The following is a 20,185-nucleotide window of genomic DNA, read 5'->3' on the forward strand; positions in this document are numbered from 1 at the left end:
TTTCTCATAGAGTTGCTTAGCAACGACGACACGTGACAGTGAGGCCTAGCCAAGAGTAGAACCTCGACTCTCTTTCATCCTTTCCTTCCTCGCTATAACGTTTATAGCTTGAACATCTTAAAGTGAGTCTTTTTTATACGCTTCTCACACTATCATCGTCACAGTTACAATGTATACTGACTAACTTCGAAGACTCTAGCCCTCTTCCGTCTAAATATGGCAACCCCTTCAGAGACACGCGAACTGCCTCATTTTAGGAACATATTGAGGTCATCCCTGCTCGGAGCACTCGTATACGCACGAGTACACGATTCTCTTCTTTTTTTGAGGACGGTACGGATTATGAGAACGAGGCCGGAGCTCTCAGCAGCTGTCCGCAAGAGATTTTGGCGTCATTGTCACCATCCTCAAGATTGCAGCAGGGGATAGAACGCCCACTGAGACTTTGCAGAATACCATCAACCAGATTGTCACATGATTAGCCCCTGTGGTGACGAAGTTGAACGGTCATTGATCATCATCGCGTATATTGGAGAAGCTGTGGTGGATGATAGGCACATATTGTTTTCGACGTTCACCTTCCGACAAGCAATATTTTGGGATACTATTCGAGAGGCTCTTTTCACCAGCATCGAGAAACTGAACCACATCGACGCATTGGGCCTCATCGATCGTTGCAGCGTCCCTGAAATCGCAGTGCAAACTTCGCGAAAGTGTCAGTTTCTCGCATGCCCGCGTTCAGGCGCCATGACGCTCACACGGCGGCTTATAGACGCTGCACATACACAACAGCGGGGATCAGCATGGAAAACCGTCGACTCTTTGTTTGAGGAAATACAGCATCAATGCTCGAATCTCTGCGGCGATGTTTCGGAACTCGTCTTGTGTCAGATTAGTGGTGACAAGCCTATCTCTCTGCGGTTCAAACAATCAGGTAATGAGAAAGCTTCAGAAAGAACTCGATGGCGTGCGAGGCAATATTGAGGGCGTTTTGAGGATCACCATGCCCGACGAGGGTTCAGCATACATGGGGCGACTGAAGAATGGGCAGCAGCTGCGCCTGCGAGTTTTACGGTCAGTATCGTCGACAAGGATGGCAACAAAGTATTTTAGAGCTGAATGCTGTCTATCGCTATCGGTTATGTCGATTTGCAGAGCGTTGTTTCGAATGTTCACCAAACCGGCGTGACAGAGGTCCTGTTTCTATATTCGCACCTAATACTTGCATGTACTCATTTGATAGGACTAATTCGACTGATTCCCTTCCATGCGTCCAGTTTGAATATCATGTAGCGTGCAGGAGCCAGGGAAAGCTATGGGCTAGATTTCCGACTCACATGAGCGCGTACGGCAAACGCCAAAATTATTAAACCCTGGGATCACACCCTTCCTAGGATACAAAAACGAAGATTTGAAATGTAGCGAGGGAAAAAAAAGAATATTTTTAAGAGGTCCTGCCCGGGATCGAACCGGGATCGTTGGAATCAGAATCCAAAGTGATAACCATTACACTACAGAACCAATTGTTGTTTTAGGGCGGTGCTGCTTTAATTTATAAACATATTTTAGTAACGTAATCCACAGCCGAGCGGGCCATCTCCCGACGGTGATCGAAATATTGAAGCCAATAAAACAACAAAAGATACATTTATTATAAAAGAACTAAGCTCTATTGCGATTAGGGCATTGCAGTCTTTTATGTCCAATAATATGACAATCACTGCACCGTGGTGGTGCCCGTACAGGTACTCGGTTCGCTGCTGAAGCAGGTCCGCCAGGTACAGTAGTAGAGGCTTCTTGAGCATCATTCTCACTTTGTATGATATCATGGGCTTCCTGAATAGAAAGGACTCCTTTATAGGCTATCTGCCTATTAGAGCGTTTTTTTTTTTTTTTTTTTCTGCTGCTGTTTTTCATTTGCAGCCCTCAAATCATGGTTTTCCTTTGCCAGAATTGCGATCCGATTCATAGCTAGTTGACAGCTGCGGAAAACTTGATCCATAGCAGTCTTTGCAGGAGTTGGGGGACTTTTGCTGTGCTGTCTCAATAGCTTTTTGACAGTGGATTCTTTCTTTCTCAGTTGCTTGGGATTATGAGGTGTTTTCGGATCAGATTTGGTGGTTTGGCTCCCAGGAGGTGTAGGAGTCTTCAGGTATATATTGAGCTGTGTCAAAACCCTCTCTGGATCGTATGGAACCAGGCCAGACGCCATAAAACCTTTCTTGATATTATCCATCCCGAAGGCCTCATCACGGGCCTGTGGATATGCTGAAAGGAAGTCAAGCTTGTCCATATGATTGATCCTAAGCCGCATCTTCTCTCCCACCAAGCGGCCATATGTGCGCTTCAAGACTGCAAAACAGCCAAAATCAAGAGGTTGTAAAAGATGAGATGAATGTGCAGGCATGCAAATTGGCACAATATTATTCTGATTGCATATCTGGTCAAATCTGGGCGTCAAATGGCTCCCATGGCCATCAAGAATCAAAAGGCGGTATTTCCCAGTCATACGTCCATTTGTAACCAGGATGAAGGTAATCTGAAGCCAGGAAAGACCAATTGATATGTTGTCCATCCATTTTCACTGAGCTCAATCCTCCAGTCGCGTGGCAGAGCATCGTCTTCATACCAAGCCTGTATATGAGACTCTCCCTTGAATACAAAACGGACGACAAAGTCATGGCGCATGGCCCTGTAGCAGGTGTGAATTAAGGCACAATGTGAACCCAGATAACTCTCATGAGTCTCAGGAATGGGGTCGACAACTTGCACACGTCCCGCTATCCAAAGCGGATACACACCCAATGGACATTTGAACCTCAAACATCGTTGGTAAATTCGACAAACCAGATCTCCCAGAGAAGCTAACTTATCGTAATAACTTTAAAAAACAACATGCTTCTACGAATGACATAAGAACTTGTAGATGAGCCAACAACAGACACAACTTAGGGAATGTGGGAATGCAACCCCAAACCAATCACTAACCTAACAAAGTGCTAGGTGGGCAGGCGAAAATTTCCCTAACGACTAGAAAGACACGATAGCTAGAGGTCAATTGTCTCAATTGGGGTGTTGCTGGCAGTGATTTTGGCAGTAACAACATTGACCCTGTATGCTTGGGAGACTCGGGGAGCTTAGTCTACGCAGCAGAACGGTGAGTTTCGTGCCTCTTGCCATACTTACCAGCGCACCTGAATCGAAACTCGAACATAACTTCTTTTGTAGCTTGAGACATTCTCGTACGAGGCGCAGCGTGATGAAAGGAATTGCATTTTCTTTTACTGCCATGGAGGGAAGTGGAGTCAGCACTTTTCTTTCCCTTCGACTACAAGTTTTTGTCGAGCCAAACGGTGGCGATGTTCTAAGTTACCGATTCATCTGCTAAAAGATCCCAGAGATCGCTAATCGCTGCGTTCATTATAAACTGCGGATATAGAAGAATCGCTCGAGAGGCCAGACGCTTGTGGAATCTACCGAAAATTGCCCTCACAATTTCGCCCTGCTGGTATTTTCAGCAAGGCTCTAGAGCAGACCACATAAGGACTGGAAAATGAGCGTACATGATCAATCACGATAAGAAAGCCACAGATATGAAGCGACACTATTGCACCGATCTGCCTTTAACACCTCAACATGCATTCCATCACAGGGAAAGGCGTTCGTTTTGAGCGCCCAGATGGAGATTTGTGGCTACATTATATCTTGCGCATCGCTAACTTGTCCCGCGTAATACTGATAGGAATAGATTGCAATATTTTTGTATTCCATATCTTACAGTGATATATCATTTCCCATGACCTAGGGCTGAATCATATCTCCAAGTTTTTAAGGTTAAACTCATGTGATACATTCCTGAACATCAAACGCATTCTTTCCGCTCAGGGAGAACACCCAACGTCCTGCCCTCTCCCGCGACATAGGAAGTAAGGGAGAAAACTGCACTGATAACTGTACAACCGTTGCGAATATCCCCGGTAGTGGAGATCGGGCTCCTTTCAACTGTCAATGATTGAACCCCGAACACACCCATTACTCCATAGACACTCCGTGCAGTGAAAATTGAACCCTACCAATGAATCCCCTCGGAAAATATCTCCGACCCCTCAAACCACATCGCAACCATCCATCTCACCATCACCCTAATAGATTAAACATACAAGTCCTTATTACATTCTCGGCCTTAAACGGCGCAATCGACAACAAACAACAAACGACGCCGAGCAGATCCTGCCCAAAACAGAACCGTACACGAAAAACACAGAAAACACCCCCACATGGTGTGCATTAGCGTCCGATCGGAAAGGATCCGCTTCCGGCCGGCCGAGGACTAGTAGTATTTTAGTAACTTCGTTGTACTCAAGGGAGACAGGGATTTCGGGGATTACAGCGAGGCCGGTATTCCGCAGGTAATATTTTGATGGTACTTTGAAAACAATACGATACGGAACAGGACTGGCCCACGCCAACACCATGCTCCAGTAAACAAATGATGCTGATGACAAAAAAAAAAAGAAAAACAGAAATAAATATCGAAGATAGTGAAGATAGATCCGATAGTGGTAGTCGGAATTGACAGAAATAATCGTAGATTCATGGCTTCTGGATAACCACGTGGTAATCGCAAAGATCGCTCAATAACATCACAGGAAGACAACGACAGGATATCAGGAAAATCACACTGGTGCACGCCTCATACGGGCCATACGGTTGGCCCGGAATGCCCTCAGGTCAATCGGTTCCATCGACGCTGAACTGTCATCATCGACTTCGATAGCCCCGGTCGCAGCCCCGTTGGGCGAGGCAGGTCTGAGCTTTTCACTCGGCTCGATCGTGGGTATAGAGGTTGGTAACTGGGGTTCTATCGCTGTTCCCTCCTTCTCAGGCTCTGGTGGTGCCCGTTCCTGCTCCTCCTTCAATCGTCGCACTTCCACACCAGATATATCAAGCAGCAGCTTGAACTTCTCATCCACGCTCCTCAGTTCCGATTTGCAATCACCTGAGCGGAGGAATTGATAGGCGGCCGACTCACACAGACCGTGGGCCACTTCCAGTTGCTTGTCGGCAAGGTCGAATGCACTCGTCTCCTTCTGCGGCCCTGGGGGCCCTCGATTCCGTGCACTGCGGATGCTAGACAATACTGCATCTGGCGGACTGCGGCCGGGTATAGAAGGCATACCTGCTCGAAAGCCCATACGTGGAAGCTGAGCCATTCGCCCTCGTCGAATGTTGTTTCTGGCCGTTGCGATATTCCGAACTATATCCTCCAAGACCTTCTGCGTATGACCGTCATAGTGGATAATGAGGTTGTGTCTGGTACTGATGAGAGATGCTGTTGGATCTTCGAAGCTGGGGGCGTCATCATGGTTCGTCCCTCTCTTTCGGGAGTTCTCAGTAAACTCATTCAGTGCGCAAGTAGAGTTGTTGGTAGTTGGAGCTTGGTTCTGGTCTGCAACATTGGATGAGGCAGGAGCGTTGGAAATCTGAGTCGAAGGGAAAAGTTCCTCTGTACGGATGGAGCAAACAGAGCTGTTCTTGCGCCGGCGTCTAGGCTTGCCTGCTGTTGTCGCATGTTTCTTATGAGCTTCTGCATATTCGGCGTTTTTGGCAGCGGTGTGTGCAGTCAGGTCGGTAACGCGAGTGATCCAGGTTGGTAGGTTATCGGACAGGTAGGAGAAAGCCCCGAGGGCATCCATGGGACCGGCAGGCATCGCAGGCGTACTCGGGATTGAAGAATAGGGCAAGGATTCGATATCGGTTCAGGATAGTAGAAAATAGGATGCAAGTAAATAAGTTCTATAATAGCGGTTGAATGAGTTGAAAAGAATCGAGTCGTGCCGTCGTGAGGTCGTTAGGAAAGGAAAGGGAGATGGTATGTACTGTGGCGGCGTTTCGGGCTCTAATTGATCTCCATGGGGGAAGGTGGAGAGATAGCGAGCTTTGAAACCGGGATTGTCAGAGGCTGTCAAATAATAAGGACTGAATGAATTTGGAATCAAGCAACACGAACAAAGAGAAAGCCCAAAATTGACATGGATAGATAAAGTTCACAAATAAAAGAGAGAAGAAAGGTGACAGGGAAAAAAAAGGATGACAGCGTAAAAAGACAAAAATGGAGCCAGAGAGGAGAAAAGAACGGAGTCCAGCGCCAACAGAAGCCCGAATGGTCCCCGATACACGCCGTATCGTATCATTACCGGAATTGTTAGCCTCCACCGCCTATCAAAAGTATTTCCGACCCATTCCCGATATGCAGCCGGGTCACTTGCATCTCATTGGTTGTAGCGTGCATCCACTGCAGGTTGTCTGCATGTACTTGTACTTACAGAGTAATCCTGTTAATGTCGCAGCCAGACTGTCTTGCATCGTAGCATTCTATGTTGAATTCTCACTGGTAGGCATTCCGGCTGTCAGCATCGTAGAAAAGATGTTGAACAAGCGGTGAGAAACACCTCGTGGTGCATGTACAGCACAAATTTGTATACACCAAAGACATGTTGCAATATTGGATTGCAAGATAGCACTCGCACTACTTCTATTTTGCAATTCTGCGAAATTTCTGCTTTGTTGAGCCCTAACAAAGAATTATGTTCACACAATGCACCTTTGTCCAGTGAATGACAGCCACAACGAAAACAACAATGGAGACAAAAGAAGCAAAACTAGCTATTCCCAAGTCTCTTTCACGGCCACAATTCAACCTCGTCCCATAGTCCCTGTCGTTTACCATCCTCAACCAAAGTCCACGTCCAGCGTGCCGGGTTTTTGTAGTCCGATAAATCCAACCGCTCAACCTCTTGCGGACGAACAACGACCACCCGGAAGTTCTTCCTCGCAGCGGAATCATGAAGGTCTTCGACTTCCTGTCCAGGTTTGAGAGATGGATCCTGGGGATCCTGGGATTTAGGACGACCAGGCGAGGGACTCTTGAATGAACCTGTTAGGTAATGTCAGTAACTCCAACGCCAAAACAAATGAGATTAAAGAAGACAAACCTCGCAAGATAGGCGTATGATTCGCAAAATACGTCGTCACCTGTCTCTCCCAAGTCCATCTCCCACAGCCATCTTCCGAACGAATCCTCAGCCCCCTCTGAATCTCCTCCCTTGCCTCATCTTCTACACTCCCGCCATCCTGGTCGCCGATCACAAACGCATCACCCTTAATTCTCCACTGACTCCCCGCATCCTTCAACCAAAACACCATCTCAACCTCACTCCCGGCATCCGACTCCGACGACCCCGGCTGAATATGGCCGACCTTCTCCATCCGCACGTCCGTCGTAAAACTGAGCATATCACTCTCGTATACATCCGGATTCAGCCCATCGCCTTGTGTCTTCAGTGCGTCGACGGCACTTGGGTGGAGTTGCGGGTTTGGAAAGAAGCCGCGGAATCCGCATACGCGGGCTCGCGGGACGTGTCGTTTCTTTGTTGCGTCGTATGCGACTGTAGCGAGTGTAAATTCAGAGGAAGAGTTCTGGGAGAGGTGGTAGTTCAAGAGGTCTTTCCAGGGAGCTTTTGGGGGTTCTGGGGTGGTCATGGTTGAGGTGCGGCGGGGTGTGCCTCTGGTGAAAGTGAGAGCAGGGAGGTGATGCGCGAGAAGTGCTGTCCTCCTAGTTAGTGTTCTGGAAGCCACTGTGTCTGCGATTGTAAATTGTCAATACGAGTCTCCATTGTAAATCTGCAGTTGAGAAAAAAAAAAAAAAAAAACATGGCGAAGCTGAGGTGATATCGAAATGCGTGACGTCGTGTGGGGATGCGACGGTGGGTCTTGGTGTATTTCTGTTCTGAGATATCAGTGGTTTTATCCCTAGTGCGCCTTTAATAGTCCATTAGATGTAGATAATGCTCAATGGCCATGGACAAAGATGGTCTTCCCAGACCGGCAGCAAAATGACGGATGTCAGTTTAATTCGATATAGGTTCTCTGCACGTAAATGAATCTCTTTTGAAGCTTTTGTCACACTACTCCAAGTAATCCCTAATAAAAGCAAGAGATATTACAGATGACGCGATAAATATGCCACGAGAACCAGACAGCCCAAAGAACGACTTAAATGTGCAATTAGAAAGAGACAGAACAAAGACAAGACCGCATCACGTTTGCATCTTGTCCGCATCCTCCGCTTCTGCCATATCCAAAGCCCCTCCGGGTATCCGGCCCTCATTCAGTTCCTTCTCCAACCGCGTGATTTCTTGTAAGCTCCTTGCCTCCCGGATCATCTTCTCGACTCGCTTCCGTTCCGCATCGGTCAACTTCACCCGGACTGCCTTGTCTCCTTGCGCTTCATCCGCAACGCCTCCGGAAGGCACGTCGAAGGTGCGAGATTTGATGCCCATGATCTTGGATGCAAGCGCAGAGGGTTCCTTGGCGGTGCCAAAGAGTTCCTGTGCTTTGGTACGTTCGACGTCTTTCACTTTCTGGTAGTCGAGGAACCGAACAGAGGGAACTCTCCAGATAACCCAATACCGGTAGTTCTGTATAACTTAGAATTTTCCTTCACATAGAGACAGGGGAAAGACTGACCTCTTTCCTAGTAACGGGGTTGTCGAGTATGGTCAAATGTGTTAACCGCGCCAAATTCCGCAAAGGATCCAAATCCGCCAATTCTGTCAGGTTGTTCGATGTCAAGACCAACGTGGTCAGATGGGGAACCGACGACGCCAGCGTCGGCTGGATTTGCTTGATCCGATTCCGCGCGAGAAGGAGGGTCTGAAGGCGAGGGAAGAAGGGAAAGTTTCCGAGGGAGGTAATGGAGTTGTCTGTAAAGTCGATTGCATCTTGGTCCTATTAGGCAATCAGTATACGGAGCTTGATATCGAGCTCAAAGAAATAGGGAAAGAACTAACCTTTGCAATACCCAAGTTTTCAATCGCGGGAATCTTGTGTCCTACACAACTCAAACACAAAAATGATATCAATCCAGCTCATTTCAAAAATGTAGTATCTGTTCTTTTCAGGCTGGTGTGTATAACGCACCTCGGAGGTCAAGCTCGCGATCCTTGACAGGGTTGATATAAGAGATGGAGTTCTGGATGAGCTCGACGGTCAATCGCATTGCGGCGGTGGATGGCTAAGTCGCGTGGGTACTCTATCGGGGTATCATGCAAATAGAATGTAATAAAAAAAATAAACGTAAAAAGCCGCCACAAGCTCTTACGATATAGAATAAAGACAATTGACGACGCGACTGGACGAAATAATGGATTAAAGCTCTTCGCGATGCTCGAATTCTTGAAGCAGCATGACCTCAAGGATTTTGCCCGGCGGTGAGCAGATCAGTCAGCGTGGTCACGTGTGTTACTGGCGATTTCTTTTCTTGTTTTTCTTAAAATCACTTTTCTCATGCTGGGAAAAAAAAAAAAAAAAAGAGGTAAATGGCTCGATATCTTGTCTTCGATAATGGCAATCGGGTTCATGATGGCTCTTGTACAGGAGTATGCGCCGTGCACTGCGCCGCTGAATATGGTGCATACTCTGATCTCCTACGCACTTACGAACGGGTGAAATGCCTTGTGTTGCTCATGGTTTAGGGTTACGACGGCTCCTTGATCCAGCAATACGCCCAAGAAAATAAATCATTGTCTCATGCACATGCACTGTACAAAGTATCTCGAGTCATTTCTTATAGCATGGGTAGCAGGTAAGCCTGGTCCATGACTCCGTACGGAGCACATGGTGATCATGCCGATACTGGATCTCAAATCGATCTAAATCAGGTTTAAGGCTGCTCGTATTTGGACACGCACTTGTAGCCGCCTTAATAAAAACAGGTTGTGGACCCAGAGGTACTTCTCCGATACGTCCATGCTAGCCGAACCACACAATTAGTAGCAGCACTATGGACCCGGTCTCACCTCATCCATCCATCATATTCGTCGACGCCGGCTCCGGCGGCGCAGATGGTGACAGTATCGCCTTTATGTTATTGGTCATGGCTCAATCCAATTAATGTTCCAATGTTGGGTCAGAGCCTGATCCTTCGTTAACCATGCCGTCACGTCCGTCACTGCATCTGGTCACCATCTCCTCCCGCGACCATGTTTAACAGGTGGAAATCGGCTATCCTGGTATATGCCGTCCTGCTTTTTATCGTGGGCACGGCGCTTTTTCACAAACTCGACAAAAACGATTCATTCAGCCCGCCCTCTATATTCAATAACAATGCCGCTGCCGTCGCCACCGAAGAAGGACCGGACTTTTGGGAATGGGAGACTAAGACGCGGTTCTCTTCCAGAAAACATGAGAAAGATCGGATATGCGAATCATTCCCCGCCCAGATACTGTCACAAGTTCAAATTGTCTTGAAAATCGGTGCTTCTGAACCGGCTGATCGCGTGGATACCCAAATATCTACGGTCACTCGCTGCATTTCGAATCTCCTCGTCGTCTCCGATATGGAATCTGAGCTTCACGGACATCGCGTTCATGACGTCCTTGCGGACCTACCGGAATCAGTTTGGACTAATAAAGCCGATCTCGAAGCATACATGGAACTCAAACAAGGCAACACCAAGGCTGTCAACGGTCAGCAGGGCTGGAACCTCGATCGCATGAAGTTCTTGCCCATGGTGGAAAGGGCGTATGATGTTAACCCGACGGCGAAATGGTACGTGTTCCTAGAGTCGGACACCTACTACGTCTGGGATAATCTCTTCCGGTTGCTGGATCAATACGACCCGACGGTTCCGTTGTATTTTGGTTCCCCATCACCGGGGAAGCCTACGGCGGAGGAAACGACGTGGTTTGCGTACGGAGGTTCTGGATTTATTATTTCGACCGCTGCAATGCAAAAGCTCGTTTATCGAAAGACGGGAGTTTATGGGGAATACATCCAGCCGTCGCTAAGTGCGCAATATGAGGATATAATTAGGGGCACTGACTGCGGCGACACGGTGGTCGGTTGGGCATTGTATGAGAAAGGGGTGAAGCTATCAGGCTTATGGCCCATGTTCAATGCACATGCCCTCCATAGCATTCCATTCGACGAAATGCACTGGTGCCGTCCAGTAATCAGCATGCATAAGACGAAGTTGGCGGACATGGAAGGGCTGATTAGATGGGAGAATGAACGGGATCGGACGGTTGGTACACTCTTTTGTTCATTGTATTGTCCGTGATTTCTAACGAGAAACCCGCGCACAGTACCCCCTGTTGTACGCCGACCTCTTCAACTACACCGGAATGGGAACATTCGACCATCGCTCCGACTGGGACAATGCAGACTGGGGCGGATGGCAAGAACCCCCCGAGTCACCAGCCCACACTTCGCTCAACGCCTGCGGTGCAGCTTGTCATGACAATGCAGACTGTCTCTCATACACATACAGTTCAACGGGACACTGTTTCTTTATTAGAACCATGCGGTTGGGAGACAAGAGGCCACTAAACCTTGAGGAACGACAAATAGCTGGATGGGACCTGCAGAAGATGCAAAATTGGATTGCAAACCACCAATGCAAAAAAGCGCAGTGGGCGAAACCGAGTCTCAGTCGGATCTTTTAGCGATTTGTGCAGATATATCTCATCATTTGTCTTATTTATACTCATCGATGGGGTCCTCTTTTCTTCACTGGTTCTTGTGTACATAATAGTGCGCAACGATTATTGCATTTTCAATGTATTCGAACGTAACACACTATACAAAGCTAATCCTAATCTAGTAATAGTAGTTGGCTACTCTCAAGTTGCAAATGTGTACGGAGTACTAATTATATCTATTAAAAATACAGAGGGTTCTCAATATTAAGTCCGCTGCGACTCCCAAAAAAAAATTAAAAGGAGAAAACAATGGGATTCGTTGACTCAATGAAACGATACTAAGCCCTAAATTAAACGGCACAGCCACTGACTACTCCAAAGAGGTAGAAAAAGAAATCTTGAAAGCTTAATGGCCGTGCTCATGTTGCTCCATTCGTCCTGGCCAAGGGTTCATGACCTCGTAGACTACGGTGACTTTTGCAAGATGATGTACAGCTTGTCACACGGTACTAAAGGCATATACTACGGATTGCATTGTATTGTACTTACTGAGCCGCTGTAATATCATTCAGCTCTTGAGCCACTTCGTATCATCTCGCTTGTACTGCGCGTGGAGTGGGCCAGGGGCTTTGTACAGAGCACAGAGTACGGAGTACGGTAGACTGAATTACGCATCGATGTCAAGCGCCAGGATTACAATTACAAGATACTTGCGGGGGGTCTACGGTCCATGAGTATCTATCAATTACCAAGTATGGTAGCAATACGGGATTTGCGGCGCAGTTCGATGTCAATCAGTTGGACCTAGCTAAGTCATGTCACTACGGAGTATTCCAGACGTACGTACTAGCCAAGATGTAAATTGGGATTGTCGAGGAACTCATCGGCCGATTGTGATAATCATCCGCAAGGTCTCGCTTGCTCGTCACTACCTCCTCAGGTCCTACCTCCAGGCTAATATCCCTGTGTGCTAAAAGGGTAGCATGCTTCTTCTGAAGAATAGCAGAATCACTGCTCTAATCTGTGTGAGCTATATGCTACTTGTAGATAGTAATACTTTCTAGGTCTACTACGGTACTTAGCGTTCAGGGTCTCAAGCACCGAACATTTCCCCTTTTGGGGGACCCACGTGAGCAAGTCAAATTAGAGTTCTTAGCCATCTCATTGGCCGCATATTCTGACGGATAAGTACCAGCGTAAATATAGCGCCCCACATACTCCCCCACTTAAACTATCTTACAGCAACTAGGGTGGGTCCGCTAATGCAGCGACTGACAGTTTTTCTCAAACCAAACAGGAAAGTCCGGCACACCTCGGGTATTGAACCGTGGCTCGTCTTTAATCTATCGATGAATGCTCGATCAGGTAAGGCTCGTAGATTACTCAGCAGAATACCCTGTTGCCGCCTGCGGCGGCGGTGCCTCCTGATTTTTACTCTCTGGCTATCGTTTCATCATTTCTCCAACACTTACGCTCGTTCTAACATCATTATCTTGTGTCCATATGAACTCTACCGCATCGCCCTATTAATCAATTGATAATGCGTCTTCGGTCGCTCTCATCGTTTAATTTGCGTTGGGTTGTTTTGGCTGTGACTGCCACCCTTTTATTTGCCTTCAGCTTGCTCCGGTTATATTCCAACCGCAGTCTTAACTACCACAACGCCGGCAACGATGCCCTACTATCAGAGGAAACCTACGGGATAGATGAAAAGGAGGACCATCCTATCAACGAGCTAATTATCAATGCAAATGCGCAATGGCGTTCTTTTCTCGAAAAAGAAACGCACACGCTGGCAGCCGCCGCGGATCAGTATCGCTCGCGGCATGGACGCCATCCTCCCCCAGGGTTTGCAGAATGGTTTGAGTTCGCCAAGTCCCGGGATGCGATTGTTGTGGAGGATTTCTTCGATCAAATTCATCATGATCTGAACCCGTTTTGGGGGTTTGAGCCCCGCGAAGTGCGTCGACGGGCTAGAGGATACGAACCGCGCATCGAGATCCGCAATCACAAAGCGAAGCTCGTGGGAGACGGAGTCTGGACAGACACGTGGCTCGACTTGGTGAAAACATTGGAGAAATACCTTCCGGACCTTGACATGCCTATTAATCAAATGGATGAATCTCGAATGGTCATCCCGTGGGGAGCTGTTAATTCGTTCATCGACAAGGAAGAAGCCAGTCGTGGACTGACTGAGACAGACAAAACCGTAAGCGAATATATGAGTCTCGAGAAGGAAGTGGATGAGGAACGCTTTGAGCCGCGCTTTCTTGGTCCTGTTGACTCTAGTGTCTGGGAGATGACTCGCCTTGGCTGTGCCCTCGACAGTCCGTCTCGCAACAGTTTTATTCCCCACATCGACTTTGCGAATCCGCCGCCGGAGATGGACAACTACCTTCGTTTGGGGTACAAAGGCTATGTGAAGAACTGGACACAGACGATGGATCCGTGCCTCCGGCCCGAGCTTCAGGCTCTCCATGGGACCTTCATCGAGCCCGTGTCCGTGTCGACGACACATGATGCGTTCCCGCTATTTGGAGGGTCCAAACTCCCGATGAACAACGAGATCCTCATCCCACCGGCAATGTACTGGGCCGATAATAAGTTGTACAATGGAGGCGAAAATGAACACGGTGGTAGTGACTGGGACGCCAAAAAGGACTCTTTCCTTTGGCGCGGTTCCGCCACAGGCGGCCGCAACAAAGAAGAGAACTGGACGGGCTTCCAACGCCATCGTTTGCTTTCCATGTTGAATGGAACCTCTGTAGAAGCTGCTCAACAAACGCGTCATTTCGTCAATTTCATCCTTCCTGACTACAACTACTACAACCTCGCTACTGGAAAGGATGGAAACCTCCCCGCATTTCTCGAAAACCACACAGACATCGGCTTCGTTCACCTCCTTTGCTTCCCTGGCGACGGTGACCCGCACTGTCCCTACACAGACCCATACTTCGCCGTCACTCCCGGAATGCCTATGAAGGCACAATACGACTATAAATACTTACTTGACCTCGACGGTAACTCCTTCAGCGGCCGCTACCGCAGCTTCCTCCGCTCCACCTCCCTACCCGTCAAAAGCGCCATCTACAAAGAGTGGCACGATTCCCGCATAATCCCCTGGGTGCATTTCGTCCCCATCGATCCCACATTCATGGATATATACGGCATCATGGAGTACTTCTTCGGTGATGGGGAACAACGCAAAGGCCACGATTCTGTGGCACGTAAAATGGCCTTCGACGGCAAGGCATGGGCTGAGAGGGTTCTCAGACGCGAAGACATGCAGATCTACGTTTATCGATTGCTTTTGGAATATGCGCGACTTAGCGATGATCGACGTGATATGCTTGGATATGTTCAGGACCGTTTTGATGAGGAGTCGGGGTATTGAAATACCTCGATATCTTGAACGATTTTTTCTTTTCGCCCTACCTTTTTGCTTATAAATGGATGCTGGTAATCCATCAGTCTATCTGAAATTAATTTCAATTGCACGCGTCGAAACCGAGCGTGCAGTGGTTGCTCTTTAGCAGCTACCATTCCAATATACCCAGAGAGGTACAGAGTCCTTGTTTTTGGGATTGCTACATTGGTGCGACGATCGTTACCTTTGCCTTGGAATTGACAAACCTTCGGCCGCCAAATGCCGTCAAACTCCCATAAATTGGACAAGAAACAGTTCCTAGTGGACTTGACAGCTGGGCCGTCATGTATCAGTGAGCCTATACTGTCTTTGACGAAGCCACCCGACGGGTCGAAACAGACTACGGCCTTTTCAGACGCCAGTCGCGATCCTTTCTAGGCGGCAAGCTAGGCCTTGTCTATACGTTGCAGCTGTTGCTATCTGCTGGTGCTTTCAAGCTTAGTATCTGCTGAATTTGAACGGGGCCGACGTTTTCCCGTGAACGTGACGAAGACCGACGCCAGGTATCGGCGAATAGGTGATAGAGTTGGATGGCTATTTAAGGACTCAAGCGGATAGGCAGATTCTGAATTGCTAGGATTTACAACATTGGCGATGTACTTAAATAAAATAATAATAGTAATGAATTTTGAATTCCGTCCTCTCTTCCTGCACTCTCACCATACACTCATGCTCTTTCGCTTCCGTGTACAGGAGTCGGGAGTACTGTGTCAGCATATAGCCATTTGTCTGCTAGGGCTATAGCCGTTCTCTCCTTGCATTCAATCCCTACCTATCGTCAGTATGCAGTGCTTGTACGCATAGCTTATCCATGTCAAAACTTCTAGAAACTTGCATGTCTTGGCAATGCTTATTTACACTCCCGACTAACTTCATACAAGGATGCCTACTTTCATCACCAGTAGTCATATAACGACGTTGCCTTGCACTAACGCTGGAGACGTAAAAGTACTATGTAGACGCCTTAAATCTAGATCACACGCTCATTACACAGCCTTGAGCAGCTATTAAAGCTGCCATCCAAAAGCCACACTATACCCATTCACGCACCCTCCCTCCCGAACTCCTCCTCTGCTGCTATACCTCCCCCATCACCCTCTGGGACGTCCTCCAGCTCGCCGAATAAATCGTTACCTCTGCCAAATCTGGATTCACAACACAAACACAATCTACCACCACGGCAGCCCTAGATGCATTGAATGTCGCCGACATGCACGCGTTCTACTAGATGACCAACGCGGCAGACCAATAGACTCATGCTTGAGCGCTCAGGATGTCCTGCAGATAGTACGCAATACAGTGGTTATAGAGAGATCAGTTGAGAATCTCAATAACACATGGGTTGCGTACCTAGCCCACAAGCGGAGATGTACTTATACCCTGCCTGTTTACCATTGAAAAAACAATACCACTTTTCACCTTCGTTTCTAACGAGGTAAAAACAGCCGCCCACCCCTCGCACTTCAAATACTTCGACGGCGCCCCGCCCCCCTATACCTAATCCCGGCTGAACGCATCCGCTCCATCCGTGCCCTCTACCAACTCTGTTCCTTAGTCCTCCTTCCCGAACCTGCAAGACGCAACCGCATTCTCTCTCTGGTAGCAAAAGACCTCTTAATGATAACAGATATCACATGGCACGGTGACGACATGGTTATCGATAAAGAAGTGATGGAGAGACTACCAAACATATGGTCATGTAGCACGATCTGCTGTCGTACCGGGAACGTATGATTGAGGAGAAGCTCGTTTCGCCTGGGGACTGTAGAGAGGTGCCGCTTGAGGTGGGGTATGTGGGGCGGGTGTCGATTTGGAATGATATGGTGGAGGATTTTAAAGAGATTGTTACATTTCGGCATGGGGCTTGGAGTGTGACGTTGGGGAGCTTTGGTATGAGACTGCGGATGAGGAATTTTTGGTTGAGTGATTTGAAGTTACATAGAAGGCTATTTTGCTTCCATAGTTAGATTGTAGGTTAGGTTTGACATAACTACGGTTAAGCCTCCTACGATTCAGACCATATCTTTCAAAGTACATAGATTCCTCATCGATGTGATAAAGGGTACTAGACCACCTGCCTGCCTGCCTGCCTGCCACGGCTATTGATACATACAAGTCCAAGTCCGTATTACAAAAGTAATAAATCGGCACAATCAATCATATCGAACGAGAGACGTCGAAGCAAGACAATAACAAAAGACAAAAGACAAGAACAGATACAAGGACCTTCCTCACCAAAGGCAGTGGCAGTTATGTACTTGTGAAAAATCACCAGAGCACAAGCTCCGTCATATAAAGCAATCACATCAGAGACAGAAGAAAGGAAAAAGACAAAACCAACAACTCCCAGTCATATGCAATACAAAGCAAAATCATCATAACATTAATCATGAGCTAACGGCGTCATGACAGGCGACTTTTGATGGTGTGATCGAGCCGGACTGCCAGTTCTTGAGCGACGCCCGTTGTTCGTTGGGCCCAGGGCCACAGGGGACAGATGATCGCGACCTTCGGTTCGCACTGCTAACCCGGCCCGGTCCATCGCGGACACTCCAGTGCCAGCCGTGATTCCAAGTCCGATGGTCCCTGTGGAACTATTGTCGTTTGAATATTTAAATGTGGGTGTACTGTTTCCGCTGCCCCAGGTCGACGCTCGGCGTGGGGGTTGGAGACCTTTGGAGTCAGCGTCGAACGAACGACGGCCCTCGTCGAGCGAGTTTCCACGAGATTCGGACGGTCCCAGGTCGAAATCCCGCGCGCCATCTTCTAGGACCCGCTCGTATGACGGTGACCTCCGTCCGAAGAATGGCATTTTTCCGCCGAAGAACTTCCGCTTCTTTGGGTAGTGGGAATGGGACGGTGCCCCGCAGAACATGTTGTTAATCTTGTGGTAGATTCGTGAACGACGGGTTCTGCCACACAGGAAGAACAGTGCCATGATGATAATCAGCAAGAAGAGAAGGAATCCGGGAACGCGACGGGGAGAATCCCCGTCAAATAAGGTATCGTGCCAATGCTCGCTATGGAGACCATCAGGGTCGGGCAAAAGGTCCACACTGGGGTACTGGAAGTCATTGGGAACACCGGCCGAGTTGCTGCCAAATCCCACCGGAAGAGCCTCATCCGCATCGGCGGGGATCTGAGAAGAAGCATAGAGAACCATCTTGCCCAGAGTCCAGCTCACTTCGGTGGAATCGATCTTGTTGATGGCCTGGAACGGATCAAGATAGCCCTTGTCTTTGGTATGCGATAGGACCTCCTTGGTTCCGTTGTGGCCCGACCCGGTGGTGTTTTCCAGGCCGACGCGCGGAACCCCGATACCATTATGCAAGACGTTGATGATCCAGGACGCCTTGAAACAGATCTCGGAAGCCTTTTCTTGGTCGACCTTCTTGCCCCACCGATGTTGCAAGAGGCCCCTCTCGATCGAGTCCCAATCTTGCGAGCAGAATGATTTGACACGTTCCTGATACGTGTTAAAGTCGTACGCCTTATCCTTGTGACCCATCTCAAAAATCTCATGCGTGGTATGCCAATATTCGCTGATTCCGATGAAATGGTTCACATCAAAATCGATCGCGGGCACATGTGTTCCGTGCAGAAGACAGGGTTCGTCGGCACATGGTGCGTCCTTGTCCAGTAAGGGAAATGTTTGTCGCAAGCACTCATCAAAACGCCCGGTTCCTAGCAGGTACGGGTTGTCGCCCGGGTGTAACGGTTTGCCATCGATCGTGGTACGGAGGCCGGCGGGAAGGCAGGGGTCGGGAAATTCCTTAATTCCATCTGTTCCACTAGCTGTTCGAAGTGCTTCAAGATAACGTCTCCGCGCCTCACGAACACCAAACTCAAGCCAAGATGTGACAAAAACTCGGTACTCTTGTGGGGAACCATCGACGTTACGCAGCCGCAGCAATGTCAAGTCGTTCGCGTGTTTCTCGGTTTCCGTCATATTCGGGGCGAAAGCGATTTGCGCGGACGCACCACCCATATCCAAGAAGCCGTAAGTGTGATGTCCCTTGCCGTGATCGTGACCCTTGGGCTCGTCAAAGCTACCTAGCAGGTAATTGGTCGCAACCCATCCGTACAGACCTTCAGTCACACCGGGAATTACCTGAATATGAACATCGCAATCGGGGAGCAGAAAGTCGGAATTGGCGCGGGCGTACGAGCAGATCTGATCGAGAAGTAATTGTCGTTCCATGTTTGGCAGCAATCGCATTCCCGCGGTGGCGAGCAGGAAAATGGGGGTGTCCCGAACGGCATCATCGGGGACGATCTCGCGCGCGTGTTTGAGGAGTTCCGCAAGGTGATCAGGGCCAATCAGTTCGGGTCTATCAGCGAAGGACGACACTCCTAAAGAACCTGTTAGACTGGCGACGTCGTATCAATACGTGGTGATCCTACCAGGCTGAATCTTCTTGGTCCACTCCGTCTTGGTCTTGATCTCCGGAAGCGACTTTACATCCTTGTCACTCGACAGCTTACGTGCAACGGCATTGTCCAACCAACGATAGACGTGTACACGAGTCCCAGACGAACCCGCGTCCAGGACAACACCATAACGCCCTATATCCAACGATTAGCGTTTGCCACGATCGCCACTAGGAGTTCGAGGATTGCGAGTCGACGCACATTTACCCATTGGAGACGGCCGGGAGCGAATATTAGCGGATTATTAGGGATTATAATCTAAAGAAGCATGACAGAGCAGTGGTGATTGCGGAGAGCGAGCGGAAGGGCGATGCGACAACGGAGGGTCGATCCGTTTGGAGGCGGTTCAGTCGAGGCCAGTCGAAGCCGCCGTTCTTGAGCGTAAGGAAGCGAGAGGAAGAGGAGGAGAAGAGTATGATGAGAGGATATAGAAGAGGAAGAAGAGAGGAGACCCTGAACGAACGAATGATGCAAGACAGAAATGAAAAAGCGAAGAGAAAAAGGGAGGGAGAAACCTGGATGAGCCCGCTGCCGATCATCCCCGGTTCCGGTTTAGCGCCACGCCGTTGTCGAATGGTACGAGTATTTACAGTACGGTATTGCCATTCTTCAATGTGGAGTACTTACTCCTGTCCAAGTGGTGGTACATGTATAACTATGACACTCTATTTACACTGCATTTTGTCCATTTTATTCTATATAACTGAGCAGTACTTGCACACTCTCTGTACTGTCCTACTTTGTAAGTAGTGGGATATAAATAAATGACTGACGTACGCATCGGCCCCCGGAAAGCAGCATGATTGGCTGGGGTTGACGTGCATTCGTCATCGCCGCCGCCAG

At 48.6% G+C, this 20,185-nt stretch overlaps 6 protein-coding genes and 1 non-coding gene across 7 annotated transcripts; 2 read left to right on the forward strand and 5 right to left on the reverse strand.

The window, feature by feature from the left end:
* Positions 1-1,449: 1,449 nt before the first annotated feature.
* ACHE_t40017A lies at positions 1,450-1,521 on the reverse strand. The gene has a single exon. It is a non-coding gene; the product is annotated as a tRNA-Gln (tRNA).
* Positions 1,522-4,676: 3,155 nt separating this feature from the next.
* On the reverse strand, positions 4,677-5,711 carry ACHE_41086A (uncharacterized protein; the record flags this gene model as incomplete). The annotated part of the gene is made up of 1 exon (XM_043279357.1): positions 4,677-5,711. One exon carries the CDS (start codon positions 5,709-5,711, stop codon positions 4,677-4,679), a length of 1,035 nt encoding a protein of 344 aa, XP_043137044.1.
* A 972-nt stretch (positions 5,712-6,683) lies between these two features.
* On the reverse strand, positions 6,684-7,542 carry ACHE_41087A (uncharacterized protein; the record flags this gene model as incomplete). The annotated part of the gene is made up of 2 exons (XM_043279358.1): positions 6,684-6,937; positions 6,996-7,542. 2 exons carry the CDS (start codon positions 7,540-7,542, stop codon positions 6,684-6,686), a joined length of 801 nt encoding a protein of 266 aa, XP_043137045.1.
* A 557-nt stretch (positions 7,543-8,099) lies between these two features.
* lea1 (U2 snRNP complex subunit LEA1) lies at positions 8,100-9,061 on the reverse strand (the record flags this gene model as incomplete). Its single annotated transcript, XM_043279359.1, has 4 exons — positions 8,100-8,480; positions 8,530-8,790; positions 8,853-8,893; positions 8,983-9,061. 4 exons carry the CDS (start codon positions 9,059-9,061, stop codon positions 8,100-8,102), a joined length of 762 nt encoding a protein of 253 aa, XP_043137046.1.
* A 982-nt stretch (positions 9,062-10,043) lies between these two features.
* On the forward strand, positions 10,044-11,508 carry ACHE_41089S (uncharacterized protein; the record flags this gene model as incomplete). The annotated part of the gene is made up of 2 exons (XM_043279360.1): positions 10,044-11,087; positions 11,149-11,508. The coding sequence occupies 2 exons, from the start codon at positions 10,044-10,046 to the stop codon at positions 11,506-11,508; spliced, it is 1,404 nt and encodes a 467-aa protein (XP_043137047.1).
* Positions 11,509-13,024: 1,516 nt separating this feature from the next.
* Positions 13,025-14,878, forward strand: ACHE_41090S (uncharacterized protein; the record flags this gene model as incomplete). The annotated part of the gene is made up of 1 exon (XM_043279361.1): positions 13,025-14,878. One exon carries the CDS (start codon positions 13,025-13,027, stop codon positions 14,876-14,878), a length of 1,854 nt encoding a protein of 617 aa, XP_043137048.1.
* Positions 14,879-17,294: 2,416 nt separating this feature from the next.
* Positions 17,295-19,553, reverse strand: YND1 (putative nucleoside diphosphatase (Ynd1); the record flags this gene model as incomplete). The annotated part of the gene is made up of 3 exons (XM_043279362.1): positions 17,295-19,264; positions 19,316-19,477; positions 19,550-19,553. The coding sequence occupies 3 exons, from the start codon at positions 19,551-19,553 to the stop codon at positions 17,295-17,297; spliced, it is 2,136 nt and encodes a 711-aa protein (XP_043137049.1).
* Between the last annotated feature and the right edge of the window lie 632 nt (positions 19,554-20,185).

The sequence above is a fragment of the Aspergillus chevalieri genome, chromosome 4 (genome assembly GCF_016861735.1).
Source record: "Aspergillus chevalieri M1 DNA, chromosome 4, nearly complete sequence".
Taxonomy (NCBI): domain Eukaryota; kingdom Fungi; phylum Ascomycota; class Eurotiomycetes; order Eurotiales; family Aspergillaceae; genus Aspergillus; species Aspergillus chevalieri.